At 40.8% G+C, this 21,092-nt stretch overlaps 6 protein-coding genes across 6 annotated transcripts; 3 read left to right on the top strand and 3 right to left on the bottom strand.

Moving 5' to 3' along the window:
- The first annotated feature begins 4,607 nt into the window (after window positions 1-4,607).
- On the top strand, window positions 4,608-6,776 carry EAF01_009424 (uncharacterized protein). The gene is made up of 3 exons (XM_038917680.1): window positions 4,608-5,077; window positions 5,131-5,791; window positions 5,842-6,776. Exons 1-3 carry the CDS (start codon window positions 4,948-4,950, stop codon window positions 6,422-6,424), a joined length of 1,374 nt encoding a protein of 457 aa, XP_038766489.1. The 5' UTR covers window positions 4,608-4,947; the 3' UTR covers window positions 6,425-6,776.
- A 1,452-nt stretch (window positions 6,777-8,228) lies between these two features.
- Window positions 8,229-10,867, bottom strand: EAF01_009423 (uncharacterized protein). The gene is made up of 5 exons (XM_038917679.1): window positions 10,559-10,867; window positions 10,384-10,514; window positions 10,061-10,282; window positions 8,910-10,005; window positions 8,229-8,860 (listed from the first exon to the last, which is right to left on the bottom strand). Exons 1-4 carry the CDS (start codon window positions 10,764-10,766, stop codon window positions 9,334-9,336), a joined length of 1,233 nt encoding a protein of 410 aa, XP_038766488.1. The 5' UTR covers window positions 10,767-10,867; the 3' UTR covers window positions 8,229-8,860; window positions 8,910-9,333.
- Window positions 10,868-11,191: 324 nt separating this feature from the next.
- On the top strand, window positions 11,192-11,952 carry EAF01_009422 (uncharacterized protein; the record flags this gene model as incomplete). The annotated part of the gene is made up of 2 exons (XM_038917678.1): window positions 11,192-11,214; window positions 11,454-11,952. 2 exons carry the CDS (start codon window positions 11,192-11,194, stop codon window positions 11,950-11,952), a joined length of 522 nt encoding a protein of 173 aa, XP_038766487.1.
- Window positions 11,953-12,449: 497 nt separating this feature from the next.
- EAF01_009421 (uncharacterized protein) lies at window positions 12,450-13,148 on the bottom strand (the record flags this gene model as incomplete). The annotated part of the gene is made up of 1 exon (XM_038917677.1): window positions 12,450-13,148. One exon carries the CDS (start codon window positions 13,146-13,148, stop codon window positions 12,450-12,452), a length of 699 nt encoding a protein of 232 aa, XP_038766486.1.
- A 586-nt stretch (window positions 13,149-13,734) lies between these two features.
- Window positions 13,735-14,244, bottom strand: EAF01_009420 (uncharacterized protein; the record flags this gene model as incomplete). The annotated part of the gene is made up of 2 exons (XM_038917676.1): window positions 13,735-13,985; window positions 14,043-14,244. The coding sequence occupies 2 exons, from the start codon at window positions 14,242-14,244 to the stop codon at window positions 13,735-13,737; spliced, it is 453 nt and encodes a 150-aa protein (XP_038766485.1).
- A 1,889-nt stretch (window positions 14,245-16,133) lies between these two features.
- On the top strand, window positions 16,134-20,153 carry EAF01_009419 (uncharacterized protein; the record flags this gene model as incomplete). Its single annotated transcript, XM_038917675.1, has 6 exons — window positions 16,134-17,001; window positions 17,066-17,593; window positions 17,649-17,969; window positions 18,014-18,529; window positions 18,582-19,010; window positions 19,059-20,153. 6 exons carry the CDS (start codon window positions 16,134-16,136, stop codon window positions 19,655-19,657), a joined length of 3,261 nt encoding a protein of 1,086 aa, XP_038766484.1. The 3' UTR covers window positions 19,658-20,153.
- Between the last annotated feature and the right edge of the window lie 939 nt (window positions 20,154-21,092).

Here is a 21,092-nt window from a genome sequence, read left to right as displayed (position 1 = left end):
TTTGATGGAATGAGTAGAGGGCTTGGGAGGTGAGGTGTTGAGCTTGTCTGTATTTTCTTTGCAGTCTTCTAAAGAAGTTGCATTGTGTTGCGCTGTGTTGTATATGGATATAGACATTAGATGGAGAAACATAGAGCACTTGCTTGTATATCCTACTTCTGCCGATCGGCAAATCTGCATGGCCAGCAGATTGAAAGGTCGTCTTCGAGAAAGAAAAAATAGAAATCTTCAAAATTCGAGGATGCCCAGGGTTTTGAGCACAAAATGGTTATCAATGCCGCCGTCATGTTTGTTCTCATACCAAATCAAGCTTTAGCAAGAATCTGGCATAAATGAAATTGATCAATTGCGGATTATTTCTCCAGAGAAATCCAAACAGTTGCTCCCTCCCCCTCTCTTACCCAACCTCCCCATTTTCACTCCTCAACTCCGAGGAAGGATAATTGAAACTATCATCATCAACCCTTTAATTTATATATAGATACTTATCTACCTCCTACATATACAAACATAATAGCGATATTTAGTATACTATAACCTACCTCAATTCCTATCCATCCATCTATTCCCACCCCCTTTTCCTGCTCCTCCCCTACAAAATAATTAAACCCTCTTCAAAGCTCAAGCATCACTCAAAAGCATCCCATCACATCAAATGTCACAATACAAACCACAAACCAGAAACCACCCCAAAAAGGAGAAAGAAAGAGAGAAAGAAAAAGAGAAGCAAAACTTCAAGACAAACCACCTGTCTGTCTATCTATCTGGTATAACAATCCGTTATCATCATCGTACTTAGTAGTCTTGTCTTGTACAACACAGCAGCACCACGCTGAATTTGACACATACATAAGATTACATGAGAAACCAACCAACCAACCACCCAACAAATCACCCAAAAAACCCCGGTGATATTCACCTATCTACTTCATGCCCAGTATTCTTTTCCCGGCACGGCACGGCATACTTATCTATCATAGTAAGTACCCTAGGTAGGTATTTTCCATTCATCTTCTATCTATATCTGTCTCTCGTCCATGTACCCATCACACATCGTATATACCTGCATACCTATATACATACAGACAAACCTGGCTATACGGGCACGTGATATACCGGTATCCCTTTTATACAGACATATTTTATAAGATTGACTGACTGAAGGTTTACCTCCTTAATCATCTTACTGTTCACGAAAACCGAAGTACTATATATATATATATATAAGCTGATTCATTGAATTTAAATTCTAATTCAAATAATATAATTGATTTAAAGCTCTATGTATAATATTATAACATTATAACTTAAAATAAATTTTTCTATTAAAATTCATTTAAATTACTTTATTCAAGTTAATTTCAATTAAATGAAAAATATATAAAGAGATAATCATATAGAATAAACTAAAGACTTCTAATGAGTCTAATTTTTATAATACTAGTTTCAATATTAGAGTGAGTCCCTTTAAAATATATTAAAATTAGTCTTTTTCTAATATTTAAATTTTAATAATCAATTAATATTTTTTAAAAAAAGAAAAAAAATGTAATAAGAAAAAACCTCTTATAAGAAAGAATATTTAGTTTTTAAATGAACATTTCTATTATATTTCATAAAAAGTAAAAATAGTTACGATTTTCATTACAAAAAAAAACTATTTTTATGATAACTATTATATAAATTCAAATTTTCAATTAATAATTAAATTTTTATAATCTTTATCTAATTAAATTTATAGTTTTAAATTTTGACAAAATATATTATTAAATAAAGAAAGTATATAATTATATATAAACGAATTTTATATGTATTTTAAAATGATCTACTTAATAATATAATCCGCTCGATAATAAATTATATTATTAGTTTTTATTGAAATTCCGATATTCTCATATAAATTTCAGAAAAAAAGAAAAAAAAAAGTCCGGTTAATTCAAGTTTCCGGTATATCTCAGTCCGGTATAGCTGAGTTTTTCTGTAGAAAAAACAAGAGAAAAAAATATAAGGTATTATTGTTTCACTCACATATATATATACTTATACAGCTAGACTCTAAGATGCTCAAGAGAAACGATCAAGAGAAAACAATCTCCAAGACCTCAAGAGAGAAAAGCCAACACCTCCAAGAAAAATCAAAGAACCCTAAGATTTTGAAGAATTTGAAGAATCCCAAAATATTCAAGGATGAATCATATTTTCATCTTCAATACATGTATTTGTTTAGATACATTTTTCTGTTTGCCAGTTGATTCTTCAAGGAGTGTATTTTTCTAGGTGCGAGGGAGTTGTATAAAGGAGATGGACGGGAGAAGGAGAGGAGGGAGTTTATCTCGGTTCAATTCAATTCAATTCCATTCCCTTCAATTCAATTCATCTCACCTGGGCAATCCAATCTCAATCCCAATCCCAATCCAATCTCAATCCAATTCACAGGCATCCTCGATCCACAGCAGCCACAGCAGGCCAAGTTTCATCCAAGGCCATCCAAGATCTTCCAAGGTAAACAATTGAAAATTTCGTTCTTGGAGTACGGTATGTATGGTATGATAATGTATTCTGTGGAAGTGGGATTGCTAATTACAATGGATGATATTGTGAGATATCTAATAGGAAAGGTTGGTAGTATGTAGATAGAATGCAAGTAGATAGAAGAGTCTGAAACGCGACTAAATCAACCCAATTGTTGATCTTCTTTCATGAGCGATGATTAAAAATCCGACATCTTTACATCTCATTCGTTCATTCGTTTACGAGTATTTATTTATTCCTATGGAATTTCGAACTTGTTTGAGTGTCCGTCCTCACTCAGATATCTAGTTAGTCCAGTACTTTGAATACCTAGGACCTAGGTATGAAAATAGAAACCAGTTTCTAGAACAAAAAATCTCAATCTTTTCTACAGAGAGTATTGTTGCATATTACCACAAATCACATCAAAATGAAGTAATCAATACGACCCCTAAAAACAGCTGTGACCTCGTATCAGAGAAGTTGGAAATCGAACCCCTTTGAAGATCGGAGGATGGAAAGGGAATGAAAATATAACGTGTAATGGAAATCCTTGTTGGAAGGAATCGGCAATTCGTCGATCGAAATTGGGATTCGGGAGATGTCACATGTGGGAGGAAGGGGATAGGGTTTGGGCTGGGTTGGGTTGGGTTGATTGTGGAAGGAATATATATGTTGTAGGAGTTTGAATGGGGATATGTGAGTGGTACTGTAAGAATCAGGAGGTACGCGCTGAGGAGTATTATTTTGAGTCAAAAGACCAACAGGAATTGGGAAATCATCTTGACTTGATGTGTTGCTTGATATGTAGGAATAGACTGTTGGTTGTTGGGGTTGGGTAGGATTGAGGAGTTTGAATGTTGATTGACTGGTGGTTGAATTTGAGGTTTGAAATGATGATTGCCTTGTGGTGGGTTGATTTGGAGGTTTGGATGGAGAAGAAAATGGAGTAGAAAATGGAGATGATGATTATCCTTATGATTTGATGATGGAATGAATGTTTGAGAATTGAGGATGGAGAATGGAGAATGGGAGAGTCAGTAGTGGATACTTGGTATGAGAGTGGCTCGAGAGTGGATAGCCAATTCGAATTGAATCGTTTGATGATGATGGATGATTTGATCTTGGAAACCGATGCGCTCTGCTTCTTTTCTTGGGGAATCATGGAAGTATGGAATTATGGAGAGAAGAGCGAGAGAGTGGATGGGAGTGGAGATGAAAAGAATGGAGCCGTGTTTTATATTTAGTTTGAGGTTGAGTGATTGGAGTGATTGTTTGGTTGTGATGATGGTGGTTGTGGTGATGGTCGTGATGATGGTCGTGATGATGATGTTCAATGCTTTTGTTGCTAGGTGGTTTGATGATGATGATGATGTGATGAAGTGTGATTTGAGATGAAAGTTGAATGGATGATATGAAGTGGATGGATGATCTTGAAGTTACTGCTGTTGATATTCTTTGATGGATGATATGGTTGGTTGGTTGGTATATAGAGAAAGGAATGAAACACCGGATGGCAATACGAGAAATGTATTGATTGAAGACCAAGGTCCTTTTACCAGACTAATATCAAAGAGTGAGGCATGGAAATATTGAGGCTGTGCTCATTCATTACATGACTGGTAAGATCATGAGAGACATCTTCTATACCTACAAGCATACTCCGTACACAGCCATACACATCCATACCAATCCAATTCCAAGCTTCACACTCTCCCGTACCCATCTCTCAAAATAAACCTCAACACGAGCCTTTCCCGACCCAGAGATCCAATCAAGTGAAAGTGGAGTCATGATTCGTGGTGAATACCCCTGGTGATTGAGAAAGTTCGAACTTCGGACCCGGTAAATAACTCTAAACCTTGAATGCCAAGCGCAAACTCCTGATTATCACTATGATCGCGAAAGATCTATACTCTATTAGGATTAGCTCGCATTAAAAGTATGGAAGGCATGGAGGTGGAACTTTGAATGGGAACGAAGAGAGGCTTGGATTGGCCTCTGTTGCACACTGCTAATAAGTAAAATTATACTAGGTAATTAATCTTGGCTGTGAATAATTCTAGATATTCTGGACGCATCCCTTTATTAAACTCACTCTTCTGTCTCTCGCACACACACACACACACACTCTCTCTCTCTCTCTCAATTCTTTCTCCTCCTTCCATTAATACATCAAAACTTTCTTCTCCAACCTCTCCAACCTTCTTCCATTGACCTTTGGGCACTGTCGTTCGTTGTAGTTGCCATTTTATTAACAATCTTCTAATCGGTGCCTTCTTGAACTGCTTCTCACTCACTTTGGAGCATTCACCAAACCTTTTTACACTTGTAACCATTTTTCCCTTTACCTCAATCGATTTCTATTGACCGTCAACTTTCGTATCTCTCCAAAACTTCGAAACCAATTCTCAATTCCACAGAATCAAAGTCAAAATGAAGACTTTCAACACAATCGCTACTTTGGCCGCTGCTGGCTCTGCTTTGGCTGCCCCATCTCCAGTTGAGAATTTGGCACCAAGAGCGTCATCTTCATCTCTTACTGCCATCACAACCAAGGGAAATGGTAAGATTGTTTGGATTCCATAGACTCGAGAATAATTGACTAATCTGCCATAGCTTTCTTCGCTGGTAACGACCGATTCTATATCCGTGGAGTCGATTATCAACCAGGAGGCTCTTCCAAAATCATCGATCCTATTGCCGACAAGACCACTTGCACTCGTGATATTGCAAAGTTCAAGGAGCTCGGTATCAACACTGTTCGTGTTTACTCCGTTGACAACACTGCCAACCACGATGACTGCATGACCGCATTGGCAGATGCAGGAATTTATTTGGTGCTCGATGTCAACACACCATTGTACTCCCTTAACCGTGCTACCCCAGCTCCTTCCTACAACTCCGTTTACCTTCAAAACATCTTTGCCACCATCGATGCTTTTGCCAACTACACCAACACCTTGGCTTTCTTCTCAGGAAATGAGGTTATCAACGATGATACCACCACCAGTGCTGCCCCATACGTCAAGGCTGTTACCCGTGATATGAGACAATACATCGGAAGCCGTGGATACCGTCCGATCCCAGTCGGTTACTCTGCTGCTGATGTTGATTCTAACAGATTGGAGATGGCTCAATACATGAACTGCGGTACCGATGATGAGCGTAGTGATTTCTTCGCCTTCAACGATTACTCTTGGTGTGATCCATCTTCATTTACAACCTCTGGTTGGGATCAAAAGGTCAAGAACTTCACTGGCTATGGACTTCCTATTTTGTAAGTACTAACTTCCTCAATTCATGAAATTCCAAACTCATCTATTGTAGCCTTTCCGAGTATGGTTGCAACACCAACACCCGTGCATTCGAAGAAGTCAAGTCTCTCTACGGCACTGATATGACTGCTGTCTACTCTGGTGGTCTCGTTTATGAATACTCTGAGGAAGGATCCAAGTACGGTCTCGTAAAGATTGATGGCGGTTCTGTCACGAATAAAGATGATTTCACCGCTCTCAAGTCTGCTTTCGCCGGAACCGCTAACCCCACTGGAGATGGTGGATACAGCTCTACCAACAAGGCTTCTGACTGCCCCGCTCAATCATCTACCTGGAACGTTACCTCTAATGCTCTCCCAGCTATTCCATCTGGTGCCGCTGAACTCATGACCAAGGGTGCTGGTAAGGGTGCTGGTTTGACTGGTGCTGGATCTCAAAACGCTGGAGGAACCTCTACCGGAACTGCCTCTGCTGGATCTGGATCAGTTACCGCTGTTGCAACTGGTTCATCTAGCACTGCTACTGGTACTAATAAAGCCAGTGCTGGAAACTCATTGAGCCCAATGGACAAGACCCCAATGATCCTTGGTGGATTGATTGCTAGTTTGACATTTGTTGGTGCCGCACTTTTGTAGATTTAAGGTGGTGTGTATAATTTAATGGTTGGGATGAATGCATAAGATTAAGGTGAAGATGGATTGGATTGTATGTTTCGAATCAGAAATTAGGACTTTGGAGAAGTTGATAAATTGGGAAGTTAACACATGGACAGTGGTAGTATGATACCTTTATTCTTCTACTGATGGATGGGACAAAAGAATATAAAACAAATTCTAAACAAAACACTTTACGTTTCCTTTGTTTTTGGGTTTTTGGGTTCTTGGGTTGTGTTCGTGATTTTTAATTGTTCTGTATTGTACAGTAATATATTTACTTTTTTTGAATCTTGAATTTTGAAAGATTTATTTTGAATTAATGAATGAATAATATTCTGTCTTGATGATAATATGCTACAAGTAAACTAAATGCTAAAGGGGGAGGGGTACGTTGCTGGCAGTGCTTTGATGTGCTGTGTTGCTGATATTCTCTGGAGATGTAGAGTTTAGAAACGAATTTGGGTGTGTAATTGAGAGGTAGAGGTAGAGGATGATTGTGAAGATGAAGGGGTAAGAGAAGAAATGGGATAGGAATAGGAATAGGAATAGAGGATTAGAATGGAAAAATGGGAGATTTTTGTTTTGAGGATGTTTGCTAATGATTGGGTAGGTGGTAGGTAGGTAGGTAGGTAGGGGGGGGGAGGGAGGGAGGTGTGATGATTATTGTTTTTGTTTGTTTGTTTGTTTTGAAAAAGAGGGAAGGATAGAGGATAGAGGATAGAGGTTGTAGATTTTGGGTTGTGAAGTTGCTTGGTTTGATTGTATATTTTTGTACGTGATAGGTGTGTGATAGGTGTGATATATTGTGGAAGTCTGGATTTGTTAAGCTTTGGTGGTAGTGTTTTTGGGTGTGGGATGGTGTTGGGTTTGTGGGGGTTTCTTTGTGATGGTGTGGAAGGGTTGGGGTGATAGATGAGGAGGTGTGGAAGGGTTGGGGTGATAGATGAGGAGGTGATAGATGAGGAGTGTGGTAGATGAGGAGGTGGTAGATGAGGAAAAGGGGAAGAGGTTGGTGGTGAATAGGCTCAGAGAGAAGGTTGGTGAAATGATGCTTGTGTGATTTTTGATTGTCATTTTGTGTGTGCTTTTTGTTGTGGTTTGGATGGAGGCTGGGGTGAGAGTCGGAGTCGGAGTTAGAGTCAGAATCAGAGTCAGAGTTAGAGTTAGAGTTAGAGTTAGGGTCAGAGTTAGGGTCAGGGTTAGAGTCAGAGTCAGGATCAGGGTCAGGGTCAAACGCTATTGAAATCGAGGGAAGGAGGGATGGGAGAGAGAGAGGATGAGAAAGATAATATTCGAGGTGAAGATTGAAAAGGGAAAGGAAATAGAGATAGAGATAGAATTAGAATTAGAAATGAAGATAGAAATAAAATAAAGATAAAGATAGAGATAGAAATAAAAATAGAAATAAAAATAGAAATAAAAATAGAAATAAAAATAGAAATAAATAAAGATGAAAATAGAAATAAAAATGAAGATAAAGATAGAAATAGAAATGAGTACAGAGATGAGGATAAAGATGGAGATGGAGATAGGAGATAGAAAATAAATGATAAATGAAATGAGAGGGGATTATGGCTCCTTCTGAAAATAGTGAGGGAGGGGAGGGGGGAAAGGGATATTGTTGATTACGGATATTATATTATGCTTACACCCTACCTAGATAGATGAAATTGTATATACTAAACACAAAAATAAAGGAGAGGAGAGGAAAAGTACGAATGAATTATGTTTTCGGGATTAAGCGAGAGAGATTTATATGTAGATTCTTTTTCTCGGAATTGGAATGCTATGGTTATTGTGGGGGAGGTGTCGGAACTTGGAGGGGGAAGGGGAGAGAAAGAGAAGAAGATATGGCTTTACTTATTGAGGGGGTTGGGTGGGTAGGTGAATGGGTAGGTGAATGGGTAGGTGAGTAGGTAGTTGTTAGGTGGGTGGTTGTTTAGAAGTTTTATAGATGAGTTGCAATAAGTTAATTTGACATATCGTTTGATAGACATGATTGTTTACTGAGCATGTCGATAGATGCACAATATATCTCAAATATTGTGAAGTGAAGTCCTGGGAATTGACGGATTGGTAGGATGTGGATGTGAGTTTTGGTAAGATTGACTTGGTTTCGGATACGGTTTGATTTTTTGACTGGATTTGTGTGCTTTAAGGATATAGCCGGGCTTGTAGGCTATCTTTATGCAGTGAGGAAAGAGAGAGGGGGAGGGGCTTGCATTTGGTTACGGTACTAAAGGCTAACCGAGCGTTTCCCATTAGATATGGGGTAGTTGCGATTTAAATTGCAAATATCTGATCTGTAGTTCTTTTAATCTTTGAAGTCAAGTTGACTGTTTCTTCCGCTTGTTATCGTCATTTTTGTTCCCTAGCCTTTCCATTGTCCGTATTTCATGGTCAGCAAGGTATTTCCTTCTCATAACATTAACGTGATACCAAATTAAGATAGAACAATGCGTACCATTCAAAAGATAGAATCACACCTCCATCGAATCTCTTCTTTTTCAAGAATCCTATCATATTGATTTCCAAATATCCTTCGCAACAACGACATCTCGTATTTCCTACCCCAAACTCCAAAGCTCGCATGTGTAAATTCCCAATACTCCGGCTTAAATCCAGCACATTCCCAATCAATGATACCACAAAAACGCCCCTGATCCACCAACAAATTGGAATAGTGTAAATCGGAATGTGTAAATACTAACTGGTATCCGTGAGGTATGTTCTCTTCTCCATCATATATCTCTGCAAGTGATTGACCCCCACCTACCTCACTGTACATATATGTATGGAGATCAAACTCGGTATTGAAAGGACCACCAGTTCGATTCGGTATGAGATGATCATACATAGGACCACCCAGCGTGTCAGAAAAAAGATAATTAAGGAGTAGTCTTTGGGATCTTTCTCAATTGTGTGACACATTTTCCGATATCATCCATAAATTGATTTCTTTCCGCATATGACATTAGATGAAACGAACGTCGAAAACTTTCCCCGCTTAGGCGTGTCATGACTAAGAAGGTAACACGTTGGCTTGAATCTTCCACGACATCGACACTTCGAGGGGCCGGAATAGAGGTGTATCGCTCAACCATATTGATAGCATTTGATTCATTCCATGAGGTCCCCCGCGTTCTTTTAATATAAAGTCCGAAAGGAACTCTTTGAACCCATCGTACTTCTTCTGGTCCATATAACCATTTTCCAATGGTCCACAAATGACGATAACAGCGCAATCGTATCGAGTCTGGTACCCATAACCACAAATTGTGAAAAGCTCGTCCGAAAATTGTGATGGGAGATCCAAACAATTTCTGTAAGATGCTAGTTTTAGGCTTAGGCCAGCCGCGATTGATTTGATCCTCGATGCTGAAAAGGTGAAGAGCAGTAGTGAAGCGGCGGTGGATGCCAAAAAGGAATTTGCTTGGCAAAGGGAGATCTGTAGGATTTGTTGTAGATATCTCAAACCATTCTAGAGATCCAGAAAAATGAAGCCCATTTCCAAAGAAGAGGTTTTTGAGTGGCTCAGGATACTTGTATGCCAATTTATACTAAGATCAAAATCAACATTTGCAAAAAACTTATGTTCAAAATCATTCTACTCACCGTCTCCAGTTGCAAAGTCCCGGTGTCCACGTCTTCAGAATCATCGACACTCTTACGCACTTCTATGTGGCCAGCTCGAAATGCCTTATGGACACTCGGTGAAAGTAACCAGAGATTACGCAAGGGAATCACATTATCTTGAATCTGACTAGAAAGCAATGTGTTCAACCGATCCACATTAGGTGTAGAAACAAAAGTTTCAAGGATGCGAAGTAAGCGTCCCTATATCGAAACATGAGTAACTATCTTAATACGCAAATCATTTTTCACAAACTCATCTCTTCGGCGAACTCGATATCTCGAGGAAAAGAGGGTGGTATCACGTGAGCAGACTCAACCGGTGTCGGCACCGGCCTTGTATTGCCCTCTCGAAACATTGACATGGTGCAATATGGCCCGTCTCTTTCTCTAACCAAAGCGTCAAGTGGCTTATAAATAGTCTCAACAACCGTTACTATTCATTGTCAGCGGAGTCCGAAGACTGGTCATCTTACTAACACCGGCTAGCCAACTTTCTCCAATCTTTTTTGAATTGACGTAAATTGTTCTCCACATTGTTTTTATCTTGGTCAACTACTGATTGTATGAATTGCGCTGCAAGTTCTAGCTCAACTGCTTCTTCGATGAAATGCTTCAGGAGTGAATGTTCAGTTGGTGACAGCTCTGCAGACGAGATTGCGTCTAAGGCAGAGTTGATATCAGCCATGCGTTAAGAGGAATTGAAGGGCATCAAATGTATATATGATCAGCACAAAGCAATTAAGTGATATGTGAGAGAATTTGAAACCGTTGGTGTTTGAGGATGGTTAAATTGTTGAATGTTCTGTTGTTGTGTATAAAGTAGATAATCAATTTATGGAGGAGAGTCGTCTATGGTGGCTAGTGGCCAGTGCACAAAACACCTTGCGCGTTGGTGGGGCTTGTTCCCAATGAAGTAGTAGCACCCTTTCCTGCTACCGAGTACCTAATGAGCACTGAGATTAAATTTCGTCTGGTGCTAAGATCGATTCGTACATCCATAGGCTGTCAAAAGACGCTTCTAACTTGGGACTTGAGTGCCCGAGTAAATTACTATCGGTAATAATGATCATAGAGTAGGCGTCTAGATACAAGTAGGAAGATATTCTCCAGATGAAAGTTATCGTTCAGTACAAGTATATCTTACACTATTCAGACCGAACAAGCACTTTCATTAAAACTATCTCATTGAATTTCCATTAAACTTCTCTTTCAGCCTTTATGTAGTCGAGTTCTTTACAATTTTGTCTGGGCAATTCTTGTCAAGCCCATTTAGACCTATCCTCAACACAGCACGCCTCATTCACCCAGATCATCCTCCCTTGTTTGACTATATTTTTCATCAGATAGTTCAGACTTGAAGAAGACCATGAAGACTCGACCCGTTACCGCTCGAACCCGAAAGCTTGTATATCACACTCAGCGATATCGGTGACAAGGCTGAATTTCATTGGGCATTATATCTCGCGAAAAATCCTAAAGCAAAGGAGGATACGGGGAGTCTATATCATGCTACCAACAGTACTGTCTTGAAAGGATTCTGTTTTCAAGTGAGGCACGATTACAACCCTAACGTGTCTGTTACTTTTCTAACAGCGGTGAGAATTGCTGTCATACATCCAGACCTTTGGGACAGTCTGGGGAATGTATTGAGTCCGCCAGATGTGCATTCAGATGGAAATCTTCCCATTAATGAGTCGACTACTTGTCGTACCTGGGTTTTGAGGGCGCTTCAGATCCTTGATGATTTTAGATATATCAAGCTGAAGGACGATGCTCTCCAAAAAGTTGAGAAGCAATGCTTAGAAATTGCACAACGGAATCTGATCGGGAAGGACAGAACTGTTCAAAGAAGCTTGTACAGTATTACTTGATCGCCGATGCTTATAAGGGTTCTAAGAAAGCCGGAGGGAGGGGGGAGGGCGTTTTCGCGACTAAATCATGCGCAATGTGTTTGGAATAGTTGATTTGATTTGATTTGAAAGTTGGAATAATTTAGGAAGCCAAATATCTATAATCCAAATTTACCAAAACATTAGTAGTAGTAGTAATGAAGTAATGAAAGCTTTCAAGTATGGTTTCTAACAAGAAGTAGAGGAGACCCTACCTTTCCATTGTTGGCACATACTTGGATATAGAGCGAGTAGCTGCAAGATTTAAAATGGACTTGCATATGATTCAAGACTCTGCTGCTCAAGGTTGACATGTGGTAGCTGTTGGATCTTCCGCCAACAAAAATTGCTCAATTATCAAGATTTTAAACCACTCTCAAATGCACCAGGTTGTCTCTCGAAATCTCACAGGTAACATATCCTGGTTTTCAGCTTCCAAAAAGACTTATCGAGAACCAAAAGGTGTCATCCCCCACGACTTAATTTCGGCCTTTCAATTCCTTCTCATACTTATTCCCAAATGCCCTCCTTATAAGTTCCATCTTATCCTTGTGCAATAAGATTTTATAAATAGCTTTAGTAAACCCCCAATATTCTGGCATAAATCCTGCGCATTCCCAATCTATGATCCCCGACAACTTTCCTTGATCTATCAAAATGTTCGACCAATGAAGATCTGAATGTGTGAATACAGAACGATGATTTCTCGGAACATTTTCTTCGCCGAGAGCGCTTGCAGGTGTAGAATTTATGTGACTCACGAGGAAATTGTTAAAGTCGGCTTCTGTGTTAAAAGGACCTCCAATTCCATTATTTGGTATACGATGATCGAATACTGGTCCTCCTAATGTGTCACTAACCATATATGCTGTAGGGTTGGGAATTTTCCTTAATTGGGCAACATAGCCAGCCAAATCATCTGCAAGGCAATTACGTTCAGTGTAAGACATCAAGTGATAAACCCGTCGAAGCTGTTGACCACGGACACGTGTCATCACGAGATAGTTCTCATCTCCGTGTTCTGTAACGTCGACGAAACGTGGTGCAGGAACAGATGTATAGTGTTCAATGAGTTTGGGGGCGTTAGGTTCGTTCAGGACAGAACGTGTGGTTTGCTTAATGTAAAGTCCAAAGGAACTCGGGTAACCGACACTGCTCCTGTAGGTCCATATAGCCATCTCCCGAATCGTACCAAGTAGTGATAGCAGTACACACGTGCTGTAGACGGTAAAGACAGCCACGAGCTGCAAAATAGTAGCCTAATTGGGGGAAAAGGAAAATCCGAGAGCAATCCCAAGCGTTGACCTTTTGGACAACCTTTAGAAAATTTATCGTTGACAAAAAATTGATGTAATGCATTGGCGAATCGAGAATGGGCCTCGAAGAGGTGAGAGCTCGGTAGTGGAAGGCGTTTCACATCAGGAGTGGATATTTGCGTAAACAAAATATTATCCTCCCATTCCGTGCCATCTCCGAGGAAAAGACCGTAGCAGTCTTCGGGGAAGAGCCTATACAGCCCGTGCTATTTGAGACGTTTCAATGCAGAACTTAATTTATGGATATTATTGCTCGCCATTTCCTTTTCTTCAACTCGCTTTGACACTCCGGTAGTTTTTCAACTTCATTGCAACATGACCCACCTGAAAAGCCTTGTGCATACTTGGATAAGAAGCCACAAATCGTTGAGATAGCTTTCGTCATTTTCCACTTGGTCTGAGAGAATGGTACGTAGCCGTGCCACATAAGAAGGTGTCAGAAATGCCTCTAAGATTCGTAGAAGACGTCCCTGACGCTTGCTAGTAATAACACCTGATTCTTTTGGTAATGAGTACAGTAATCGTAACCCACCTCGTTAGCCAATTCAATTCCGTCAAGCATGGTTGAAGGGATCACGTGCGCCGATTCCATAGGTACAGTCGAATCTTTATGTCGCATATTGGTCAAGGAACAGCGGGGACCATCTCTCTCATGGAGCATATCTTCAAACCGCCTAGGTACCGAATCAAATGTTATTACTATATGGTGTCAGTTTGGTCAAACAACGGGAAACTGTTTTGCATTAGGACACTCACACCTCTCGGCCAGCTTTCTCCAGTCCAGTAAGAATCGAATAAGCTGAGGCTCGACATCCTGATTAAGATTCAATATCGAGGTCAGATAGTTTACTGCTGAATCCGAATTGACTGCCCCTTCGATAAAGTGCCTTAGAAGCAAATGTTTATTCGGTGATAGATTGCTTGTCGATATTATCTCACGTGCATGGTCAGAAGCCATTTCGTAAAACGAGAGATATATGTATCTTCCATGCGACGATAGCACAGACTAATAAAATAAGGTCCCAGAAGATTGGCGAGTTTTCTTCTGATATCAATGCTACTATTGGCTTGTGGAATTTGATTATTTTGCTAAAGGTGCTGATTCATGAAGTTCCCCTTGCGCTATGCGAGTGAGTGAAGGTTGACACGAATCTCACATGCAAGGTTGACAGGACCGGTAAAGTGGGGCACGGTACACCCTATCACAAATGAAGTAGAACTCTATTGGATGTGCGCATATGGAATAATGCTAGACAGTAAGACTTATATACAAGAATACTATATTATTTTGAAAGCATTCAATTATGTATCTCGAACTGACTACTTATCTGCGCACATATAACAACGCACATCAACCTCAAAACAAGTCTAGGTACTACAAACAAAGTCAGTACTGATTAATCATCACGGAAAATTCGATGAAGACCATAACTAGCCCTGTGTCTTTTCCTTATTCAAATTCTTTTAGAGGATAATCAATTTGGCACATTGACCTGTTGCACATCAATCTCATGAGCATTATAGACCCTCAACGAAAGAGCCGCATCAAACTAACCAACAAGGTCAAAATAATCAAAGAAGAAGACCTTGAATCAAACCAATAAAACTTCACATCGGGAAGACATGACTGTTGCCGCGGGAGGCTTAGAGGCTGGGGCAAAATACTCGTTCTTTCGAATGGGTCGAAGAAGTGCAAACGATCTTCAGCGTCGTATCTATTTGGCTGTTAGTAGGTAGCCTTCGAGAATGCATATGTGACATCCCGAGTGTGGCAGAGTTTTATCTCTTGGGCAGGAACGGAAAGCTGCTCTATTACGAGTCAGGGTATAGATAGTGCATCAAGCCGGTTATCTTTAGGCACCGGTTGCTGTGGTTCCCCCCGTAAACAGTTAACAGCCGTGCCGTATTTACTAGTTCAGTCTGATTGGCTATTTACATAGAGCCAGTTAAGACGAGAATAGCATTCCTACCAGAGACAGCCGTTGTGAAGTCACTGCAACACTCAATTGTATATATCGCATACACGCAATCATAAACAGACATACAGATGGAGGTGGAGTTACACCTTCATAGATAGAATAGACAGAAAGGTTAGGAGACATTTCAATACAATAATGGAAGACATCCTCTCCATGTAGAAGTCCTCGTGTTGTTTAGGCAAGTTCAAACCAATCGTCGAAAGTAGACAAAGTTTATGACATACGCATATACAAACAAGCAAACAAGAAGGATGAAAAAAAAAACGAGTGTCGATGTTGACTCCCGGCTCGGCACGGAGGTCTCCAGTCGAAGCCTAGGCATATACATCTGTAAATGCCACTTCCCATCTCTAGCCATTCAATTAGGTACTAACGTTTGGCTTGATTCAATCACCGGATACGCCCTCAGAAAAAGTCGCCATCAAATGAACATCTCATCCAATGTAGTGTTCATTGGTTTTGAGAAGTCGTGTGTAGTACAAATCCGAAGGCTGTGTAACGCCAAGGATTTTTCGTTTGTAGCGTTACGCGTTTGTGATTTCCGCCATGTGCGCGATTAATTCTTTTAATGATCTAGCACCAATTGAATTTATTTGTGTCTCGCGGGCTTACGAGTGCCGGGAACCTAGCATGATGAATCGTAAAGCAAGTCGACGAGACCCTGGTTGACATTGAACCCCTACTCCCACCCTCTTCATTTTTCTCCAAAAAAGCAAGTCACTTATGTCTTGCTGAAAACTTTATGAGGCGTATATAGTAGCTGGATAAATAAATAGAGCAATCCAATCTGTGTCAACTGAAAACTGATGACCGAGCCATATGAGGGTAAAACTCAACATCTAGAAATTCCTAATACTTAATTATTATCATGATGAAATCTAAGGAATTTCCCGCGAACTTTCTTTTCGGCAGCCGTGAAGATTATATCCTCAAAACTCAACTTGAAAGCTTATCTGCCCAGAGAGAAGTAAACGTAGAATTTACCACCCAGAATACTCAGTCGATGCATTCAACCTTAGCCCCGCCGAATACTCCTTGGTCCCTCGAAGACGCATCTCAAGATCACCAAGACTTACACAAAGGTCGAGAAACCCGTCCGAATCTTGAGAATGGACTTCATTTTACTATCAATTCCCAACTTCAAAAGGTTTCATCCTCTGACGAAAGTTTTGAGCACTGGAAAATGGTCGCCATCAACTCCCAGAAAGAAAACCAGAAGTTGAAATCTCAGGTTATCGAAATCAAGGCACAGAACACAAATTTGATCGATGCACGGAACCGAAGAGAAATCAGCAAAGGTTCAACTGAGACCATTTGGTACGCCCTTCTACAACAAAACTGGCAACAAGTTCAACGAATTAAAGAGTTAGAGAAAGATGCCAGCTTCAGAAACATGGACGGGCAGCTTGAAGTACGACTTAGTTCGAAACAGATCAGCTCGTTCATGGACAAAATGAGACTGGCTCTGGAGTCCATAATGCACAAGAACGGTATCAGCCTACTCAGCAATATGAATACTATAGACACCAATACTGATCTCCAGCATCTTTTCCATCTTTTATATGGTACAAAAACGAATTTGGGACTTGGGAAGCTCATGAAGAATCTGGATCCACAGCTCTTGCTTCGTGGCCTCGCATTGGCTGCGGTAAAACAGTGGATTTTCATGACAGACTTTCCAGCATTCAAGGAAAATCGCTTGTCATCGGCGCAAATGAAAGTTATCTCACAGAAAGGTATGTTACGAAAGCCTCTTTGTTTGTTGCAGCATGCTAATCGTCCAATAATTCAATCTTCAAGGCGACTGGAAATGTGCTCGCAAACTTGCGCTGGAGAGCTACATTAGTATAATACGGGATCCTTCTTTTTCGGAAAATGATTTGCGCGAGGAAACACAAAATCTTGTATCGAGATTTTCCAAGGCCATTGCTCCTCTTTGCAAGCCTCCGCATAATTCTGAAAAGGTTCTAAGTAATATATGGGCCGATTCAGAAGGCACGATTGGAACGTTGTTTATAACAGCCTTGACTTTCAAAGCCAGTACTGTTGCCACTGGGCAGCAGTATGAATTTATTATATACCCACCAGGAACGGCAACAACTGAAGCTATGCCGGTTTCTGAAAGCATTGTTGCATCCAAGCAACCAGGAAAAGACTTGACTCGCGAATTTTGGAGACATGCTTCTCTGTATGTTTATGAAATAGAGATTGCTTCAACAGGGAATGGTCTTGCCGGTATGATGATCAAACCAAGCAATTTCATTATCCATAAGGCAGGAGTGCGCGAGGAAAAATCCTGTCTTAGAAGTGAAGTAGTAATTTCAAAGGGTAAGACAACACCCATTTTGATGGAGAATCATCGACAGGGCTGATAATCACTCAGACTTTGACGAGAGTCATTGGGATGCCGATGAAGGAATCAGTTCACGAGCAAAAACTGGACTTGGAAAAAAAGAAAAGGCCAAGAGATGTGTAAAGAGCCATCAAATCAATGCAGACGTTGGTGATACGGCAAGCATTGGGAAGTTAACCACGAAAAATGAGTTGCAGCGGGGTATTGGGCCGTCAATCATTGATCGAACAGGTAGATATTCCCAGGAATCACTCAAGCAATGTGGTGAGACGCCTAGAGAATCATCATCCTATTGCTCGACCTGCTTGAACTTGTACCCAGAAGCAATCCTCGAGGAGCACCTGAAGCAAAGTAAGTTACCTTGTATTCGAAATAATAGAACTGACAGAAGGCAGGACCTGTATGGTGCCAAGCTCCTTGCTCTACATGCAGTGGGAAATATTCTCGAAAGTCGGACATTGCCAAGCATAAACGACATCAAAAGAATGAAAGAGTCGATGCGGAATTGGGCGGTACCAAAAAAATAAAAACATCTCCCGGTGAATTTTTGGTAGAAGTCGCAAAAAAGAAAACTGGTGCCGATCGGGCGACAACAGTTGCGAAAGCAGAATTACCACAAGATAATTCTGGTAAATTGAGACAAAAATCCAACAGGAGATCGTCGCGGTTGAATGACCAAGAAGGCAGAGCTCTTGGGGTGGAAAATAACATGCCTCTCGAAGTGAAGAATGACAGTTCTCCTAAGACGAATTGCGATGTTCCTCTTGACGTGGAAACTGAGGATCTCTGCGAGACCTCTACGGTCGACGAAACTAAACTAAGACCAGCTATAACCAAGTCTTTAACTTGTGAAAAGTGTGGGGCGGTGTTCACATCTAATGAGGGAGTCATCAGACACAGAAAATTGAAAAGTATGGTAGAGCTACGTACTATGTTAAACCATGAGCTAATCAAAGACCTTAGTTTGTAAGGCATGCGCTAAGTGTGGACATTGGTTTGGCAGCAAGCAACTGCTCAGACATAGTTGCAATCAACAAGAAATCACAAAGCCAGATTGCGACAAAACGGACCTTACTGAGCCCCATGGGCTTGGCGGGGAGGAAATATCTGTTGCAACCATGCAAGCTAGTCCTAAATCGTCAGGTGATTCAGAAAAGGAGAGCTTTGAAATATCAAATGACGATTGCCACGATTTACAAGCGGATGCAATCTGTAGTCAAACAAGCTCTCCTCTCTCTGAATTTGAGAAGTCTCCCGTCCTCGCAACAAGTCCGGTGCAAAATTCACCAAAGCGACCAGGGCTCTTTAAAGACCAAGATTCGGAAAATCCGCAGGCAAAGAGAGATGGTTCTGGTCTTGCAGAAACTGAAGACATGCGGCCAATTAAATTGCGTAAGTGAAACTAATTGTTATTACGAAGACAATGGCTGACAACATCAGGTCGATTGAATGGCACGCAAGAAGGGGCTCCAATGACAAATCTCTCAAGTTTCTCTGACCAGAAAACACTTGATTTCAATGGTCATCATGCACAAGCACCTATTCCTTCTCGATCTACCACTTTCAAGTTTAAGAAATGGCAGACTGTTGCTCCGATAGAATCCAATGAGCGAGGATCAGGTATGGATTTCAATGCTCTCAACTTCGACAAGTCCGTAGGCCCTCGGAATGCCTGGGATTTGGAAAGCGATTATATTTCCTTCGATTCTCAACACGATACTTTCTTGGGTTCGTTGGGAGACTGCCAAAACCCTTTCAGCATCCCTCAGAATTTTCACAGTGGAATTCGCGTCCCTTCCCCAAGATCATCAGTGTATGTGAACGTATCTCGACCTCTAAATTTTTCTACCCAGCCCCTTGCCTACGGAGCTCATCATACCGTGGCGGAATGGCAACCCCAGGGACTAATTCACCCGGTGCCATACCATGGGACAAGGGAGAGAGATTTCGGTAATCCCCAACGAAAATCTGGTAACGCCATCGCCGATATTCTTAATGCCGACCTTTTGAGTGCCGAAGGGATCAGCTATAATTATTAAGAAGGGGCTCTCATTTGTGTGCGAGCGAGGTTGTCCGCCAATAGTCAGTTTCTTGCTTTATTTGACGTGCGTACTGAGTTGGTCCTGTGTGTGTAAGACCCAAAATTTCCCACACCATATCATGAGGAGTTGTGAGGAAACTTGTAAAGGGAAAGACATTTAGCAAGCATTGTTGAATGACGATGGTCATAAATCTTTGTATATCGAGTTGCATATGCTATTGTCTCCAGCAATAAGTCTTTCACCTAGGTAGTGACTTTCTGAGATGTGACAAATATTCCGTCAGATAAGATTGAGACCAGAGACTTATTATTCTGGGGGCATCAACATTCATGCAACAGGCTGGTTTCGAAAGTATTTGCGAAACTTCAACAAAGCCATATCAAGTCCAAAGGTGGGTAGGCAGTAAGCATAATGAAACAATAGAAGTGATGAATGAGAGATGCAAAAGTCTGAAGTTTTTTTAGATAGGAAAATCAAGCTTTTCGCTTCTGACAATGCTTAACTTAACGTGGCAAGGTTTATATATTGTTGATGTTTGTATGGCTCACGAAGAAGATGTTGAGAGATGTTCAAGCAGGCAAACATGAAGCATAGGCACGAGGTAGGTAGATTGGATACCGGTCGAGCCGGTTTCCCTCCTTACCCAGGTAAGTGCGAGAAGTGCTAGATAGTTTCATTCTTCATGGTGATTAGGCCAAGTCTGGTTACATCCTCCGCATTCACGACCTCCCTTGCGCCCAAGTTCCAAACGCCGTCCGATAAGGTAATGCCGACATCTTTTGGATAGACTCCATATATCCATATACCACACTCACATATGCAAGAATACTTAGAATACCGGTACAATTGACGCTGGATAATTGATAGATATCCTATGCTTCTTGGTTGTTTTGAGTTCGAAAACCAAATAGGCAGTTCATCGTATTGATTGATTTGTTCGTACTTCATTTATGTATTGCGGTCAGACAAAACTACCAGTAGGTAGGTAACAAATATACGGCTCCCGCGCCTACATTCACATTCACATCTGCAGATCCCATCGTGTGCTCGATTTAAATTGTAGGACTACCTAGATGGATTCTGTATATCGCCGCTACCTCAAACACAACTTCACGCTTTATTTGGAAATTTATCCATTACAACTGCTCCTTCGCGCACTGCCATTCTGGCGTGTGGAAAAATTGAAAGTCTCTCAGAAATACATATAATATCGACCAACACAAGAACCATTCCTTCTCGAAGTCTGCGAAAAGGAAATTACCAAACAACTGATCGTCTTATCGAATTACGATGCTCATGTGCATGGGTTGCCAAAATTCAAGCGCATCACTTATCTTCCTCCAGGATCAAGGTTTTCGACTTCCTGCACCGACTTCCTGTACCAATTGAACCAACTGAAGCGGCTCGCAGTTAACACCACACATCTTTGCCA

This window comes from Botrytis porri, assembly GCF_014898465.1.
Source record: "Botrytis porri strain MUCL 3234 chromosome Unknown BPOR_014, whole genome shotgun sequence".
Taxonomy (NCBI): domain Eukaryota; kingdom Fungi; phylum Ascomycota; class Leotiomycetes; order Helotiales; family Sclerotiniaceae; genus Botrytis; species Botrytis porri.
The sequence above is the reverse complement of the archived record's forward strand: the minus strand, read 5'-3'. Positions and strand labels throughout refer to the sequence as shown.